Genomic DNA, 16,138 nt, shown 5'->3' with positions numbered 1-16,138 from the left:
CAGTGAGTGACAATGAGTATTGGATCGCCTTTTTCAGGGGACTTTTGAGAAGAGCGCGAGCAATACGCAGCTCCATTAAGTTTATCATGAACCAGCAAGTGATGGATAGATTCCCTCCGTTTCAAGGGAATTCATTCTTTAGCATTTGGTCACTCTGTTGCATGCGAAAAAGAACCTTGAGTCATGTTATAACTGCTGTGCGGTAATAACAGGTTTCTCCTTTGCAGTTTTAAATTGCAAATGTTATTTTGCTCAGAACAACACTTGATCAAATTGCCATAATTTAGTTTGGGTAAAAAAAACAGGAAACAAAACATTGAGTCAAGAAGTTAAAGGTTCTCTACATGGAGTCCAAAGCATATCTTTTGCCTTTTCAGGTAGCTAGCTAGCAGGCAACGGTGATAACAGCGCAAGCAACAGTGCTGACAGAGCTAACAGTGTTTACCTGAGGGGAGCGGGAGAGTGACAATAATACAATTCCACGAAGCAACGCGGGTTGGGATGTCGTTATCAGCAGTTACTGCTGTATGAGCCCAGTGCAGAGCGGCGGCCATAAGCTAGCCAGTGGGATGCGTACTGATAACAAGGTGAGGGAGGAACTTCATATGAATGTTGAACAAACTGTCCCATTTGTGTATATAGATATATTTGGATGGTTATAGAGTTTGCTGGAAGCAACAGTCTTCGTCTAGTTTCACAAGCTGGAGAAGAGACGCTATGCACAAGATCTTCTTAGGGGAAAGTAAACCTGGATCATTTCAAGGGTTTGAACAAACAACCAATGCTGTGTTCTGGCATTTCACCCCTTAACATATCGTTTTTAAGGTTGGGAAATCTACTTAATCCACAATGTCACATCTATATTCTGTATCAGCTTGTTCCAACCCTTCATTGTACCTGTATAATGTTAACACTTGAGTGAAATATTCAAAGTACATATTTTTTTATGGCTGCACCACCTAGAATGCTAATTTCCCCCAAGTTGAGCCTGACGTATGTGATGTCTTTGGAAACTTTTAGATTTAAGTTCTCTGGGTTTGTAACGACGGCACGTCAGAGAGGTTTGAGGGGTTAAATATGCTGCTCCCTCCATGTGAAATTGCCTGAGGTGATTACTCTTGATGAATTCAAGTCTTAAGAACTGACTTCACTTAACTCTCTCAGTCAAAGGTTTTGTATTGTAATTTATTTGGATGGTCACCTGAGAATTCAAAAACCTTTTTAAAAGTTGAACTGAACTGTATTTTCTCTGCTCTATCGTGTAGAGTGGGGCAATTTATATTGTTTATATTGTGTGCATCATATTCGTTGTTTTTACACGTTTTATGCTGCTCTCTTAGATAAAATTGTCTTAACAATGATTGTGATCTTACTTGTACCTGTTTGAATAAAGGTTTAAACGAAGAAGAGAAGCAACACTAATGCTATATATGCAGTATATGTGTTGGAGCCAGTGATGAGCCCTATGATTAATTCTGTTATGCTTGCTTACATGTTCCAGCCTCCGTCTCTAAACTACTTTCTGCTGGTCCACAAGTAAGCTGCCCACCGAACAAAATTGCTATTCATAATGATGATAAATACTGTGGCAACCATCCCTGCAAAGGATTTGTCAATAAATACCATTGCAACATGTTGTCAATAGTATTCCTGCCTTGAGGATGTACATGAATGCTACATCAGCCTTGGTCTCTAAGGACACACTGAGCAGTCTCGTGACTTGGAATTAATGATAACCAAATACACATTGCGTTCTTTGCTGTAACCAGCCCTCTGCTACACACACACACACACACACACACACACATGTACACACACATGGCTCAGGCAGACTCATAAAAAACAGATTAAACCATGACGGATCTGCGCATCTGCAACACAAGTCAGATAAACAGGGCGAGGTTATGAAGTGGAGAAAAAGATAAGGATGAGAATGACAAGAAGCTCTTTTGTTTCTCCGTTAGTGTCTGAGTTCTGCTACCGCCCTGCTCTCTCCCTCCTCCTGACTGTTTTGTCTGCCATTATGTGAACACTAAAGATGTGCACGCACACACACAAAACGCTCGAGGCACAAGCCACCTACACTTAGCTCACTGTTCTCTCTCTCTCTCTCTCTTTCTTTCGCGCTCTCTGTGTGGTTTACATTTTCCAAATGCTTATACTTTAATTAATATGGGAAAGAGAGAAGCCCTTAATTGAAAGCATTCCTGAGAATATAAAGTATACTACTCCAGAGGACTGCTCCATTTTCTCCCTCTCAACAATGCGATGCGTTACACTCCTCATGCTAGAACACCACACACTTGAGTCTTAAAATACTGTGGGACAAATTCCTCAAATCTCACAGTATCTCTCAAATAATATGTCCGTGCGATGTGACTTATACATTGAAAACACACCTTGGCCTCTTGACCTCGTGTGATTTACTTATGGCACAAGAGAAGCCATGTAAGTAACCTTACGGACAGTTTCTGACACAGATGACCAGAATGGAGCGGTGCTGAGTTGAAACCTGCACTCCGGGCTAAGAGGATTACAGCTGAACATCATCCGCGGCCAGACGAAAGTCATTCTTGACTTCTAAGAAGGACACTCTCAGTATTGTGTGCTCTGAGGCCTGATTGGCCCTTTTGTATAGTGGCCGACTGCACTTTGAGATACTCACAAACTCTTCTGCTGCACTGGCTGCCAGGAATGTACACTTATATTTTGTTCTTCTGATTATTCGTTCTGATTATACGTGCAATATTAGTAAGATCTGCCAAGTTCGTGAGAGAGTTCACAGTGATTTGATTCAGTATTGATCCTTGCACTCAGGACTAAGAGGATTAAAAGTGAACATCGCTCTGTGTGTGCTGAGATTCGTAATTATTCATAACTTAGGCTTTGTTACTTAGACGTACTCGGTGCAAAGTACTCTTGTCTGCCATATGGGGAATTTGCCGGCCCATCACTGTACTGTTCTCCATGAGACAGTTATTCTAAATACAATGAAGTCTGCCTGCTTTTCACGAAGTACTGGACAAATAAATTGCAATTATTTTTTTTAATTTTTATTGACTCAAGTACAGTACTATAGCAAGTATATTTTTGAGTATACTTAAATTGAGTATTAGCTATTCCCTGCTTGTACTCCACAAAAGGCAATACTATACTCGACTATCTAACCGCTGTTGTTGCTAGTTACATTGCAATTTAAACCATCTTTGACCGTGCGTACCAATACAAACCGAACACCATGCAGTTTGACCCACACGCGCAATTAAGCAAATATGATGTTAGTGAAGTCTATGGATAATAATAGTGAGCTGCAGCTGGCTGAATCTGCCAGTTATTATTTCTGCCAGTGATGGTAATTCCCGTTTGACACTTTGCGCTTTCAAACTGTAGATTCACAGGTTACGCAGCCTTGCAGCGAGGCGGTCTATTGAAACCAGCTGTACCGCTGGGCCTCCTCTTTACTTCTGCTCTGCTGATGCTGCCATCTGCCAACTGTATGTTTCAAACACTTCTCATGTCGCGTTTTATAAGGACACACCTGCCAGCTGTCCAATCATGTCGCTTCAGGATGGTTTTTGTGGAGGAAAACGCCTCCTATGTTGGGTCCACTCCAAGGTTTCCATATTAACCAATAATGTATAGCCTCTAGATGAGAGCACAGCCGGGATACTGGGATCCATTGACGTTACACAGGTAAGTGTCCTCTGCTCGTGCTAACATGCATGTCATGCGTGGTAGTCTGGGCTTAGTTCACTCAACTTGGCTGCTGGACATTTTTTTGTTGATATACAGAAATGATTGGAAATGATTATTATTTGCTCATTTTAGCCTGTAACAGATGTATCCTTATGTGGCCAATAAGAAGTTGAAATGCCAAAGATTTGTTTTTATATCATTCCATCATCATTATATCATTAGTTTGTCCACCTGAGATCCTGACAAGTTTAACCCTGGACCATGTTCTGCTCAGTGCAGTTCATTCACAACCTAATTTAAGAGATCATTGTCGTAAATGTTTGCTTATGTTTATTTTATCTATCATCTATCTTTTTGCATTACCTGCAATGATTACTTCCATATTTGTTCTTTTAATTGTAATGTTGTTTAGCTGATGCATTACAATGCTTTATGTTGATGTACTGATGGTTAGCAGCTTGTAATTGTCTGGTCCAAGGTATGTATTTGTGTTTAATATTCAATGTGCTCATGTCAGTGAGTGAAAATGCAGTGCATGTGTTTAGCCTGGCTGCTGCTGCTGCTGCAAATCAAGTGGATCGTTGGGCTTAGATTGATCCATATCGGTGCACTAATTAGTATACTCCACGCTCTGGTTGGAGTTGCTCTCCCGGGGAATAACCACATGTCCACATGATATCTAAGCTCTGTATCTATAATGTGGTTTCGGAGGACGTTTATCGTCACTGTGCGATCGACCTCTGCTGTGCTGATCTCGGTGTGAGCTTGTGAAAACATCACGAGATCAGAGTGTAGAATTCAGATATCAGCTCTGTACACATTCTGTGTTCACGTGAATCCAGTTTTTGTCTGACTGTGTCGTGTGTGTTGTGCTTGTGACCCCGATGTGTGTTTATGTCTGTTTTGTATTCCACTCAGAAGCACCAGTTTGTAAAGGATAGTTCAGGTCTAATTACAAATTGCACTACCGATCATATTCATTGATGTCGTTAGTGATGAATGAAAAAAATAAATAAATAAATCAATGCGGGGTGGGGGAGGGGGGGGGGGGTGAACTTTCGCATCTTAAAAAAACAAAAAAAAGAGAATGAGTCACTGATTTAAAAGCTGCAAATAATTAATAATATAGATGGATTTGTGGTGTAGGAATGAGTTTGGGACAGCATCTAGATGACAGGTAGAGGACTGAAAGTGAGACGCTGTCTCTTTTAGAAAGCCACCCAGCACTGCAGAGCACTGAGAAATAATAGATAGGACCCCATTAGAGGGGGAGCTCTGCTGATGTTCCTAACTTTTTTTTCCTTCTTCTTATTTTAGAAAAAAAACACAAGAAAAGTATTTTTCCTATTACTCAGGGAAGGTTTTTAGTGGGAGGAGCTGAGATATATATGGCGTGGCATTGAATAATACTCTACAACTGTAGCGACTCTTTGCACGATGATGCTTTTCTTTTCACTCATAGATCTTGAAGTGAGTCATCTGCACAGGTCACTGGGCTTGACTGGTGTCTGACCTGATTAGAGATCTTGGTGTGTCTAATCTAGGACAGTTAAGCACTTTCAGTATAGAACTGAAAGCACCTTTTGTGGGGAGGCAGCAGACAAGTTGCTCAGGCCGCTGTTCATTCAGGCAGCCACACACACACACACAGTCCCATGTGGGCAGCCAGTGTGGGTCCAGATAGGCAAAGCTTTGAGATATGACCGCATGTTCATGTGCAGCTGCTTCAATTATGTGAGCCAAAAGGTCTTCTCTTTCTGCGTGTTCTGGTCAAACATTTACCACCACTGACACATTTAAGCCATGCTAACGCAGTGGCTCCAAGAACGGCAATGTCGGTCTGCCAGTTTGCCGGTTGGTCCAACACTTACTCAATATCTCAAAAACTACTGTATTGATTGCTGTGACATTTTGTACAGACATTCATTGTACCCAGAGGATGAGTCCCCCTGACTTTTCCTCTCGCGCCACCATCAGGTCAAAAGTTTTTAATCAAATACCTTAATTTAGTCCTTCTTCACCCATGTTGGCATGATTATATGATTAAATGGAAGTCTATGACTCTACTTCTCACTTGAATTATTACCTCAGTAAACACTGTGGACATGAGTTTATGGTCTCAATCGCTAGTTTCAAGTCGAGCATGTTGTTCATTTAGTAAAATATAGTCCCATTTAGAGTAAAATAGACGATAAGGCAGGGTATGCTTTAGGGCGGGGCTACCTTGTGATTGACAGGTCGCTACTACGGCGTTGTCTGTTGTAGGAGTTGTCTGTGTTTTTGTCTTACAACTTTAACCCTTTCACAGTGTGTTTTCAGTTCATGAAAGATAACCTAAAAATGTCTTATTCAGCGTTCTGTTGTACAACGCTCCACCCTCTCATGTCACTTCTTCTACGTCCACTCTACGTTACTTTAGTGTCGTCATCGTGAGCAAATTAGGATGCCGATGTTGGCATTTAGCTCTAAAGTGCTTAAGTACAGCCTCACAGAGCTGCCAGTGTTCCTGTAGACTCTTGTTAATGTATGCTTGGTCCAAAATACATTCGGTCACGACTGTCTTTGTTTTGCTCTCCGCAGTAGTTATTATTTAGGCCCACAAATATTCCAGCGTGGTTCGTCAGTGTTATTCAGCTGTCTCTTCTCTACAGATGTGCTTCAATTGATTTGTTTGATCTGTTTTTCGAGATAGTTTGGATGAGGGAACAGTGCATTAAAAATGTAGTTAGAAACACAAATATTGTTTCTGATATGTTACAGTGCAGATACAGAGACATTCAGTTGTTTTGAACATTCGTCCAGGATGACGAAACATTTGACGAAGCTGCAGCAAGACTGAGGAGAACACACTGACATGTTTGATTCAGCATGCGCAGCAGATGATGAAGACGTGTTGAAACGCCATTTTCTCAGATTTTCTGGTGCCAGTGTCTTCTGCCGAAAAGGTTGAAAATGTCCCCAGCTGTGTCTGACTGCTCCCCTTTTAGTTAATGTGCACATGAACCTTTGTTAACCTTTTAAAAAGAGAAAGACATATTGAAGAACGAAACAACTTGGTGTGGCGAGTGTGGACTAAGATGGAGTAAAAGCCGTCAATAAACGTACAGCAAAAGTGCGAGTGAATGTTTTTAATGGAAGCGGACGTTTTGTTTCCCTCGACAGCTCGGGTTGCATCGAACAGGAAAGCACGTCCTCGTCGCCTCCATTACGGCCCCGCACTTTGACCTTCCTCCTAATTAAAATCAGATATCCGCCTGTAATGAGTGTAATGAAGCCTGATGGAGTTATGGTACTGAAAAGACGGCTGGTGTTAAATGGTGCTCACGGGGAGGTACTGTAAGGCATGTGAGCTGGTGCGTGATGGACGCCATGCGCTTGGATGGCGACTGCAGCGAAAAATTAAATCATGTAGTTTCGGGACATTCTGCTTCGGAGAGAGAGCGAGAGAGAGAGAGAGAGAGAGAGAGAGAGAGAGAGAGAGAGAGAGAGAGAGAGAGAGAGAGAGAGAGAGAGAGAGAGAGAATACGGGACAAATGGTGTATATGCATCAGTTTGGTGGAAACATCACACATTTGCATTTCCCTGAAGGTGTCTCTCATGTCTTAGTTCGCCCTCATGTTTCACAAAATCTCCCAATGTTCTTTCTAGTGCTTCATTTCTTTCTTTTCACTCTCCCTTGCTCTTTTCTGCTTTTCTCTTGCTGAGTCTCAACTCTTCGGGGATTCACACAGAGAAATCAATTTTGCTTGGCCTCTTTGCCTTTGGAAGGGAACATAGGCATATATAAATATTCACATGCGGCTATTTCAGATCCTCAGCTTGGGGAATGAACTAGTGGATGAGCTGTTCTTCTGTTTGATCATGAGGCCTGTATACATGTGTCTCTATGGAGGATTTCTGTCTTTCCCTGTGTCCTTCTCTTTCCATAACTCTTTCCTTACTACTTTGTTTTCTCACTAAAACCCTTCCTTCCTAAACTTCTCACATGCCTCTAATCGTCCTTAACTGCATCATATATATATATATTTGCCTTTTCTTTTGCCTCCTATACCCTTCCCTTTATGACTTTATTCGTTTTCTCCTTTATTCTCTTCATCCTTCCTTCCCTCCTCACTTATTATCTTATCCTCTTTGTCCGTAACCTTTTTCTTCACAGCCTTCACTGTTCGCTGTAATGTTTCACTAACTTTCTGCCATCTTTCTTTCTTTTTACCACTGCATTCCTTCGTCCCTCCGTTTCCTTAATGAGATCCTCATTAAACGTTATAAGTCCCTTCATAATACATGTGCCTTTACCAGTGTGACTTCTGTTTCTAAAAACTGATTCATATTTCATATTCTCCCTGAACTCATTGAGACTGAAGCTCTGAGTCAGACGCTGCTCCTCATCACATGTAGTGTCTCTCCATGGGTGAAACTGCAGCCCGGGCTTTGTTTGGGAGACGCATGCAGTGATTAGACGGACACAGCTCGGTGCTGACGCTTCAGCCATCCATACTAGGCCCACCTCCTCTCCCCTGGCTGCTGCTCTGTTTGGTACTGATAACTACTTCATGGGTTTCTTCCGCAGACCTCTCCACCTCTCTGCCTTTTTATTCCTTGTGCTTTAGTCATTCTCTCTCTCTCTCTCTCTCTCTCTCTCTCTCTCTTTTTTTCTCTTTCTCTTCTCCTCTCCCAATTGTCAGCTTTGTTTTACAAACAGAGCAGTGATACTGTCTCTCAGAGGCACACCTCTTCCCTTTGCCCTAGCCGGCTGTCAGGCTGGATCTGCTGTGACAGTGGGCATACTTGGTACACCGGTGGACACGTGCATATAATACACAAACGGACAGCGAACAATCCGGTGCCACGTGCAAAACGCTCGTGCACAAATGTGAACACTGTGTGCGAGCGATCAAAGCGGACGCAGCACATGCTCGCGCTCCATTTGACCTCACCTTCACCTGACGCCAGACACCCCCCCCCCCCCCTTCCCTTACAGCTAATACAGCTCGACAGGTGCGTGAGTTTTTTGAGTTTGTGTGTGCGTGCTGGTGCTTACAGTCATTCTGCTGCATATTTAATGTGAGGCTGCTGAGCGTATGAGTGAAACTAGGGCATGAAGGAGGCCTAAATACATCCTGGGTAAATGTGGGTGTGTTTCTCTCCCAGCAGCACTAGGTGAATTTGCGCAGTTATTCCATTACCTTTTTTTGACTACAAAATAATTTTTCTTTCCTTTCACCGTCTTATCAGTCAGCCCCAGGACTCATTTTGGAGGTCTGTCTATTAGCCACACACACACCTACACGCACACACACACACACACACACACACACACACACACACAGATGTGCATGTTACTAAAGCGAGGCAAACAAACACAGACCACCTCAGCCATTTGAGGACACTTTCTGTTTAATGTTATTTATAAACAGCTTTTGAGTCTGGCATTGTTTGATAACCACATACAAAACATTTGTGCTGCACAAAGGAAGAGAGGAGAGAGAAAAAGAATAAGGAGATGGAAGGAGGGAGCAACGAGGATGGAAGAGAAAGGAGAGGAGAAGGTGGAGCAGGAGGGAGAGAAATGCAAGCAGGGAGGGGGGGGAGGGGAGGGAAAGACAGAGGGATGAATAGGGGGATAGAAAAGCAGAGAGGAGGATCAGGAGGGGGGCAGTGTTGTTAGTGTACCGTATCTTCAATGAGTCAGCAAAACAATACACAAAATGAAATAATGATAATAATCTTATTTAATAAAAAATAAAGTTCCAGCTCCTGGCTTCCATGTTTATTTTTTTAGGGAACTACCGAGACACAGCGGAGAGTTTCCCCCTTTCTTTTTTTTTTTTTTTTTTTTTACAAAAAGAAAAGAAAATCATCCTCACAGGAATAAACAGACACAATTTACATCACCTCTGGGTTCACAGCAGCACAAACAAGTTCACCAGAGGGGGGTCTCTAATCCTACATGTCAGAAGAATGACACCAGTGACAGGCTTCTGTTCGTCTCCAACATTTAGATAGATAGACATAAAAAGGCGGGGCTCAGCAGGAGACGCACACAAGCAGGGTACAAATGTGGCCCCTGCTCTCCGATTCCCCCCCAAACCACGCGTGTTTAGGTCGCCGGCAAACCGTACTGATAACCTCTTGTGCTTTTTGTCAGCATGCCATGATTTTAGCTTTTTAGCGTAGTCATATTTTGCATACAAGGGCAGCTCCTTCTTAAAATAGAATTTATAACTGTGTAATGCTAAAAGAAATAAAGACTTTTAGCATTACTGGCTAGTTAAGGTACCCGGATGGCCCGTGTGTATCTGTACAGGTTTCACCTATTGTAGTTGTGCACTTGAGACTTTTAAGTGAAGGACTCTGAAATAGTTCAGGTCTGAAGTCATAACCTGTGGTGCTCTGCTGTGGGATTTGAAAATCCCCGGACTAACCGGGGTTAGTAGTTTGCAGTGTGACAGGAAGGCTGTGAAGGTGATCGGGCTTCGTTAGGGTTGTGTGTGTGTGTGTGTGTGTGTGTGTGTGTGCTTGAACCGCTCCGGTTCATACAGAACACCGTGTCCCGTGGTCCTCCCTGTCCTTGTTATTTCCTGAAGGAGCCTCAGAAAGTGGCGGCCTTCTCGGATGTAGCAGCATTAATATCCAACTCTCCGCTCGGTGCTTACAGATTGCCGAGTCCACCTGCTTCGGAGCACATTAAACACACCAGAGAGGACGAGGACAGGAGTGCAGCAGGAGTTTGTCAGTCCCTTTGCCCTGTGGTGATCATCACATATTCTCAGCTGCTTTTTGTTGTGCAGTAGTTTAAACCATTGCAGGATGTATGTTGTGGTGGTTATCACTCCTCCCTGATTGTAGGGCCATTTTCTTTCCCCCCAGCGTTTGAAACATTCCTGTGACTATTTGGATTGAATCATCTGTACTTGAAGGATATCTTTTTTTCATTAGCCTCCACAGCATTACAGAGCAAAAGTACTGGAAGTCAGACGTTCTGTGAGCCAGGCTCTGGTTTTCCCTTGGCCTGCATGTGTTGACCTTTCAGGCTCGTTGAAGCCTCCGTTTTGTAGCCAGTGAGGTTGAAGAGTGAATGAAGCCGTCCCGTACCTCCATAGTTTGTCCTTCTTGGCCACTGGCTCTCACGAGGCGCTCTTATCTATTGTCGTTCTACCCGCATGGCTTTAGTGTTTTTTTGTTGTATTTTTTAAGTAGACACAAACTCACACAATACAAACAGTTACACAGACATTCTTTCACTCACTCATTTACACTGACTGTGACCGGTTGGCTCTTTACAATGAAAGGTTGGTTCTGAATGGCTTTTAAGGAGATGTGTTGCAAGGACAAAGGACACCTTTTAACTAGGACTAGTTTGAAGAATTGTCAGTTATGTAAATGCATCACAACACCAGTGGTGTTTTAGTGAGTTTAGACTAAAGATGTGAATCAAAGTGGGTTCACCTTCCTGTGAGACATGCAAGTAAAATCCCTTTATTACTAGATATACAGTGATTCCAGTTATTACTGCTATGGCAGTATGATGATTCACTTTACTGCCACTGGTGTCGTGCAGTATCTTGCTTCTGGATCTTAAGGTGCTGTTGAGTGAGCAGTGTGACAGTTATGAATGACTGTCTTCATCTCAGCGTGAGTGACAGATGGAGGGTGCTCTGAGAGAGCATTATTGTGCGGAGGGCTAAACATAGAGTCAGAGCCTTGAACTGTTTTGATCCATATTGTGCTTTTTTTTTTTGTTTCCTCGCTGTTACTTGAATGAGTCATTGGCTTGTTGTTTTATGTGGCTGTACGTTTTTTTCATTAGAGCGTGGATCTAGCGAAGCAATCGATGCCACAGAGACGAAATGTTACGTTTTCCTGATGTTTCCCTAGGTGACATCATCAAAGCAATAGGTTAAATTGTTTTCCCTGTTTTCCCATGTTTCGATTATGAGTCATAAAGATTCCTGCCTTAATCCAGCAGGGATACCTTTACAGTAGATATTTGATAATGTTCTTTATACACAGTCATGTACACACTCACAGTTATGCACACATGCCTCATTGAAAGAGCCAGGACAGGGTGGTTCAGGAGAATGAATCATAAGGTTGGATCGCCAGCGCAAAAGTGGCCGTTTCCTGTCTCAGCGTAGGATGACAGAGATGAGTGACAGCAGCAGAGCTGTTAGTAAACTGAAGGTATAATCTGCAAAGTGTGACCCAGCGTTATTATTGGCTCTCTGGACCCCACTCGGTGGGCCGACAGAAGTTCTGGGGATGCACTTGTTCTTCCTCCTTGCAGTTCCAGACAGATCGTATTTACCTCCATCTGGAGTATAGTCTTTCTCACCCCCCTCCCGCAGTACCTGCACCTCATTCGGCCCCCCTTTTCCCTTGCGGCCCCGACGGGTACAGTTTCTGCGGCCCCCCTTGGGTGGCCGCGGCAGGGGCGAGGGTGAAGGCAAGCTGTACTGATCCCCGTGGGGCAAGTACGGCCGCTGATGGTGGGTGTGATGGTTTCTGTGACGATTCAGGTGGTTCAAAGAATCTCCGTGCTCCATCTCCCCACCAGGGGCCCCGTGTGCATGACCCTCTGCTGGCAGGCAACTGGGCAGGTCCTCTTTCTTCAGCGTTTTCAGGTCCTTCTCCGCCAGCTCTGGTGGTGAAACGCACATCAGAGTTGAGGTGGAGCCTCTGAACCTACGCAGCCAATCCCAAAGTGACAGCGCCTTGCAGTCACACTCCCACGGGTTGTCGTTCAGTCGTAGGTACTCCAGGGCCGGCAGTAGAGTCAAGCAGGATCCGGATAGCTCAGTGAGGGAGTTATTAAACAGGTACAGGGTGGTGAGGCGCCGCAGGTCATGGAAAGCTTGGCGGTCAACCCACTGGATTCGGTTCTGGTGCAGAAGCAGGCGGTCTAAGACCCCCAGACCACGGAAAGTGTTCTGGCGAAGGCTCCATAGTTTATTGCCATGCAGGAAGAGATGACTGAGGTTCAGAAGGTCGATGAACAGATCGTCCTCTAGGAACTCCAACTGGTTGTCCTGCCAGGATGTAGGGGAAGGATGGAAGGTAAAAACAAACAAACAGAAGTTTAAAAAGGGGTGCAGTGCATTGAACACCACTTTGATACTGTATGAGTAATTTAAGATACATTCGCTGCATTATGATATATTGTTATTGGAAAAACATTCTTATCCTACTGTACATTGATTTCAGCAGTAGTCGGTTCTTGTACCGATTTTAGCTCAGTTCTGTACAGTATTACATACATACGTTATACAACACAAAGAATAGCTTTGCCTTACTGTACATAATACACATTATTATGCACATCAAGTGCAGGTAATAGCCGGGCTATGCAAGGAATTAAAAGTCTGTATCCTTTTTTGATGCAGAATGATCTGTACGACTTCCAGAGGGCAGTAGCTGAAAAAGTGGTGAGCGGTATAAGAGGGCTCAGAAAGGATTTTCTTTGCCCTTTGAGTGGTGCGTTTGAGGTCGAGGACTCTGTTAAAGGAAGGGAGGCCCGTCGGAAATGTTCGTGGTACTCTTACACACACACACACACACACACACAAACTGTACGTTTGACAAGCTGATGACGTATGCTATCCAAGCTGTAACTTCACCCCACTCACTCAGTGTCGATATTAATCGATTTTCCCATCAATGATATGGAGAGGAGATCCTTATAGTAGAGTCTTTTCTCCTCATAAACCCACAATGTAAATAATGAAATTGTATACCCAATCCTGCATTTCCATTCCTGTGCTGCTATCAGCGGTTTATCCCAGAAGCTATGCTGTAGGTTATGTATGTAAGAGCTGCTTTGTGCTATTTTCTCTGTACTCAAGATAACGGCTAGCATTTGATCACTGTCCAATTGAAATAAATCAGAATATGCGGTCAGTGCTGAGCCAGGCTGATGGACAGATTACACCATAATCAGATGTGGCAGATGTAAAGCACAGTAGAGATAAACGCCGGCTGTTATCTATGTACCTGTAGGTAGAGATACTGGAGACTATTGAGGCCCGCGAAGATGCCTGCAGGCAGGGTGATCAGGCCACAGTGGTATAGGTGCAGGGCGTGTAGCCTCCCCAGGCCCTGGAAGGTGTCTGAAGCAACAGCCTGCAGGTGCCGGTTGTCCCCAAGATCGAGCTCCTCCAGGCGGTCGAAGCCATGCAAGGTGGAGGGTTGTATGTAGGAGATGTTGTTGGAGTAAAGCCACAACATGGTGGTGGTGGGCGAGAAGTGGCCGCGGAGCAGCCGCTGGATCTTGTTGTTCTGCAGGAAGACGCGCTCGCTCTGGGCAGGGATGCCCTCCGGCACGGCATGGAAGTTGTGGGCCTGGCAGGAGACGGTGCTCGGTGAGGTGTAGCAGATGCAGTGGCGAGGGCAGGGCAGAGAGAGATCCAGGCCACACAGCACCAACAGTAACTCCACTCCACCATAACCTGAGAGAGGAGAGGGGAATTAAAAAAAAAAAAAAAAAAAAAAAAAAGGAAAGAGATGAACGGAAAGAGAGCATGAGAAAAAGACGAGCAGAATTAATTGGAGTCGTACAGCAGAGCTCCTGTTATCAGACACATCCTCAATGGAACACTCATTGCTCTCAGTTTACAAGGACAACAATGGGCATGGTTCAACGCAGACAAATTACAAACACACATGTACACACACAAACATTCATGTATTGTTTTGTGAGCGCATATTTCTATTCCCAAACTGTTTACCCTAAGCCTTAACCTTGCCCACCCTTCACTGTTATCTTCATCTTCATCTCAAATCCAAACTCAGGGGACCGTTTTTTCACGTTTAGCAAAAACCTTGAAAATCCTTTAATACTAAGAGGCGCCTTCACCACCACACACGCTTAAAAACAAACTATTTTTGGAGCAGTGTGTGTGCGCAGTCATTATTATTATTATAATTTTGTTTTGATTGTCACATTTTCTTTGTGTTCCTGGGACCAATCTTGGCGATGCAGCGCACACACAGCATCTTATCAAGCGCCGCGCAGCGTTCTATCTTTTGGTTATCCTCGAAAGGCGACAGAAAAATCGATGTTTCTCTTACTTACAAGTGAACACGCACCTCACCTGTAATACATTCCCACAATAAAGGAAAGGGAAAGGGGAGGAGATGGAGGATGAAGCGGGAATCATCTGCAGCATGCAATTGAAGTGGATATTACTTTTTGTTTTCAGACTCCCCTCATCTCTTTCCTTTTTTTTTTTGTCCTGTGTTGGATCACTCCAGTGTTTGATGTATTGTGCGGCCAGAGAGGTAAAAGGAAAACAGAAAAAAAGAAAGGGCTAAAGGAGATGAGGATGGAGACGTGCTGATCCGGGGGAGTGATTACTGGACGGAGAGGGTTACGATACAATATGAACATCATGTGCTGACATGTGTCCAGCCTTTAGTGTTCGTGTGTGTCAGTGACATGGACAGATGTGATAGGCAGATGTCAGGTTGTCCAGGATGCTACGGCTCTGTAAAGAACAACATGTTCGGAAATGTCAGCAGAGGACAGAGCCGTATTACGTGTCTGTATAGCTCTGTGCGTAACCACAGACACACAGGTACGTATGTGTTTGTCCTCATGTCTCTCTGTATACTCTGTATACATGACCTTTTATCTGGAACATATTGTGAGAGCAGTGTCTGTTGTATTTGACAAGGCTGAACTTTTCATAACAAAAATCTCAGCTGTCCTCATGGGAGACAGTCTTCTGTCCTGTGGTACCAACAACAAATCAATGCAGTCCTCTTTAATACTGTATGAATTAACATTTATAAATAAAGATGGTTAAAGGGAGACTCCCCAGGAACAGGGGAAACAGGATTTTTTTACAAATAGATTTCACTGTGAAACTTTCCCAGTTTAAGACAATTATTTTTGTTCGACAAGTTTTCTGAAATATGCAAATGAGGCATTATCTAAGATGACCTTTTGGTGAATTCATGAGAAATCTACAGATGCAAATGGGAAACGTTAAACCGGAATGTGTATTTCGGATGGTTTCTTTCCACAAAAAGACGTTATAGAAGTAAAGTATATCCCAAAAATCTCAAAATTGATCAGTGAGTGAAAAAACGATGTCTGCAACAACAACTTAATTATTTGTGCATTTTACTCATGTTTTTTACTATTTAATCATTAATAGTAATACACAATTCATCATCAATTTATGAAGCAAACACTTCTCATCATGTAGGACGGAGGTATTCAATTACATTTATATTATAACTACTGCATGGATTAAAGTCATTGAGTACAGATATTCATGTCCCCCATGGGATGAACTGTAACACTTTGCTGATCCCCTGACTTCTATCTAGCTATAGAGGTCAGGGGATCAGTACTAATACTATCTGACCAGTATTTGAGTTTATGACCAAATACCTGCAAAATGAAGCCTGTAATTAGCACTAATTAGCATGCGGAGGT

At 43.4% G+C, this 16,138-nt stretch overlaps 1 protein-coding gene across 1 annotated transcript; it reads right to left on the bottom strand.

Annotated features, from left to right (window-relative positions):
• Positions 1–11,768: 11,768 nt before the first annotated feature.
• rtn4rl1a (reticulon 4 receptor-like 1a) lies at positions 11,769–14,467 on the bottom strand. The gene is made up of 3 exons (XM_076101436.1): positions 14,434–14,467; positions 13,687–14,141; positions 11,769–12,725 (listed from the first exon to the last, which is right to left on the bottom strand). Exons 1-3 carry the CDS (start codon positions 14,465–14,467, stop codon positions 11,826–11,828), a joined length of 1,389 nt encoding a protein of 462 aa, XP_075957551.1. The 3' UTR covers positions 11,769–11,825.
• Positions 14,468–16,138: the final 1,671 nt, after the last annotated feature.

Source organism: Anarhichas minor, unplaced genomic scaffold (assembly GCF_050575085.1).
Source record: "Anarhichas minor isolate MPS153535 unplaced genomic scaffold, ASM5057508v1 ptg000027l, whole genome shotgun sequence".
Taxonomy (NCBI): domain Eukaryota; kingdom Metazoa; phylum Chordata; class Actinopteri; order Perciformes; family Anarhichadidae; genus Anarhichas; species Anarhichas minor.
The sequence above is the reverse complement of the archived record's forward strand: the minus strand, read 5'-3'. Positions and strand labels throughout refer to the sequence as shown.

What these genes read in the sequence shown, in the direction of transcription:
- rtn4rl1a (XM_076101436.1), bottom strand. Translation starts at nt 14,467, where the DNA reads ATGAAGATGAAGATAACAGTGAAGGGTGGGCAAG. An exon ending in AACAGTGAAGGGTGGGCAAG is followed by an intron (nt 14,142 to 14,433) that starts GTTAAGGCTTAG and finishes CTCCTCTCTCAG; the next exon opens with GTTATGGTGGAGTGGAGTTA. An exon ending in TCCAGTATCTCTACCTACAG is followed by an intron (nt 12,726 to 13,686) that starts GTACATAGATAA and finishes ACATCCTGGCAG; the next exon opens with GACAACCAGTTGGAGTTCCT.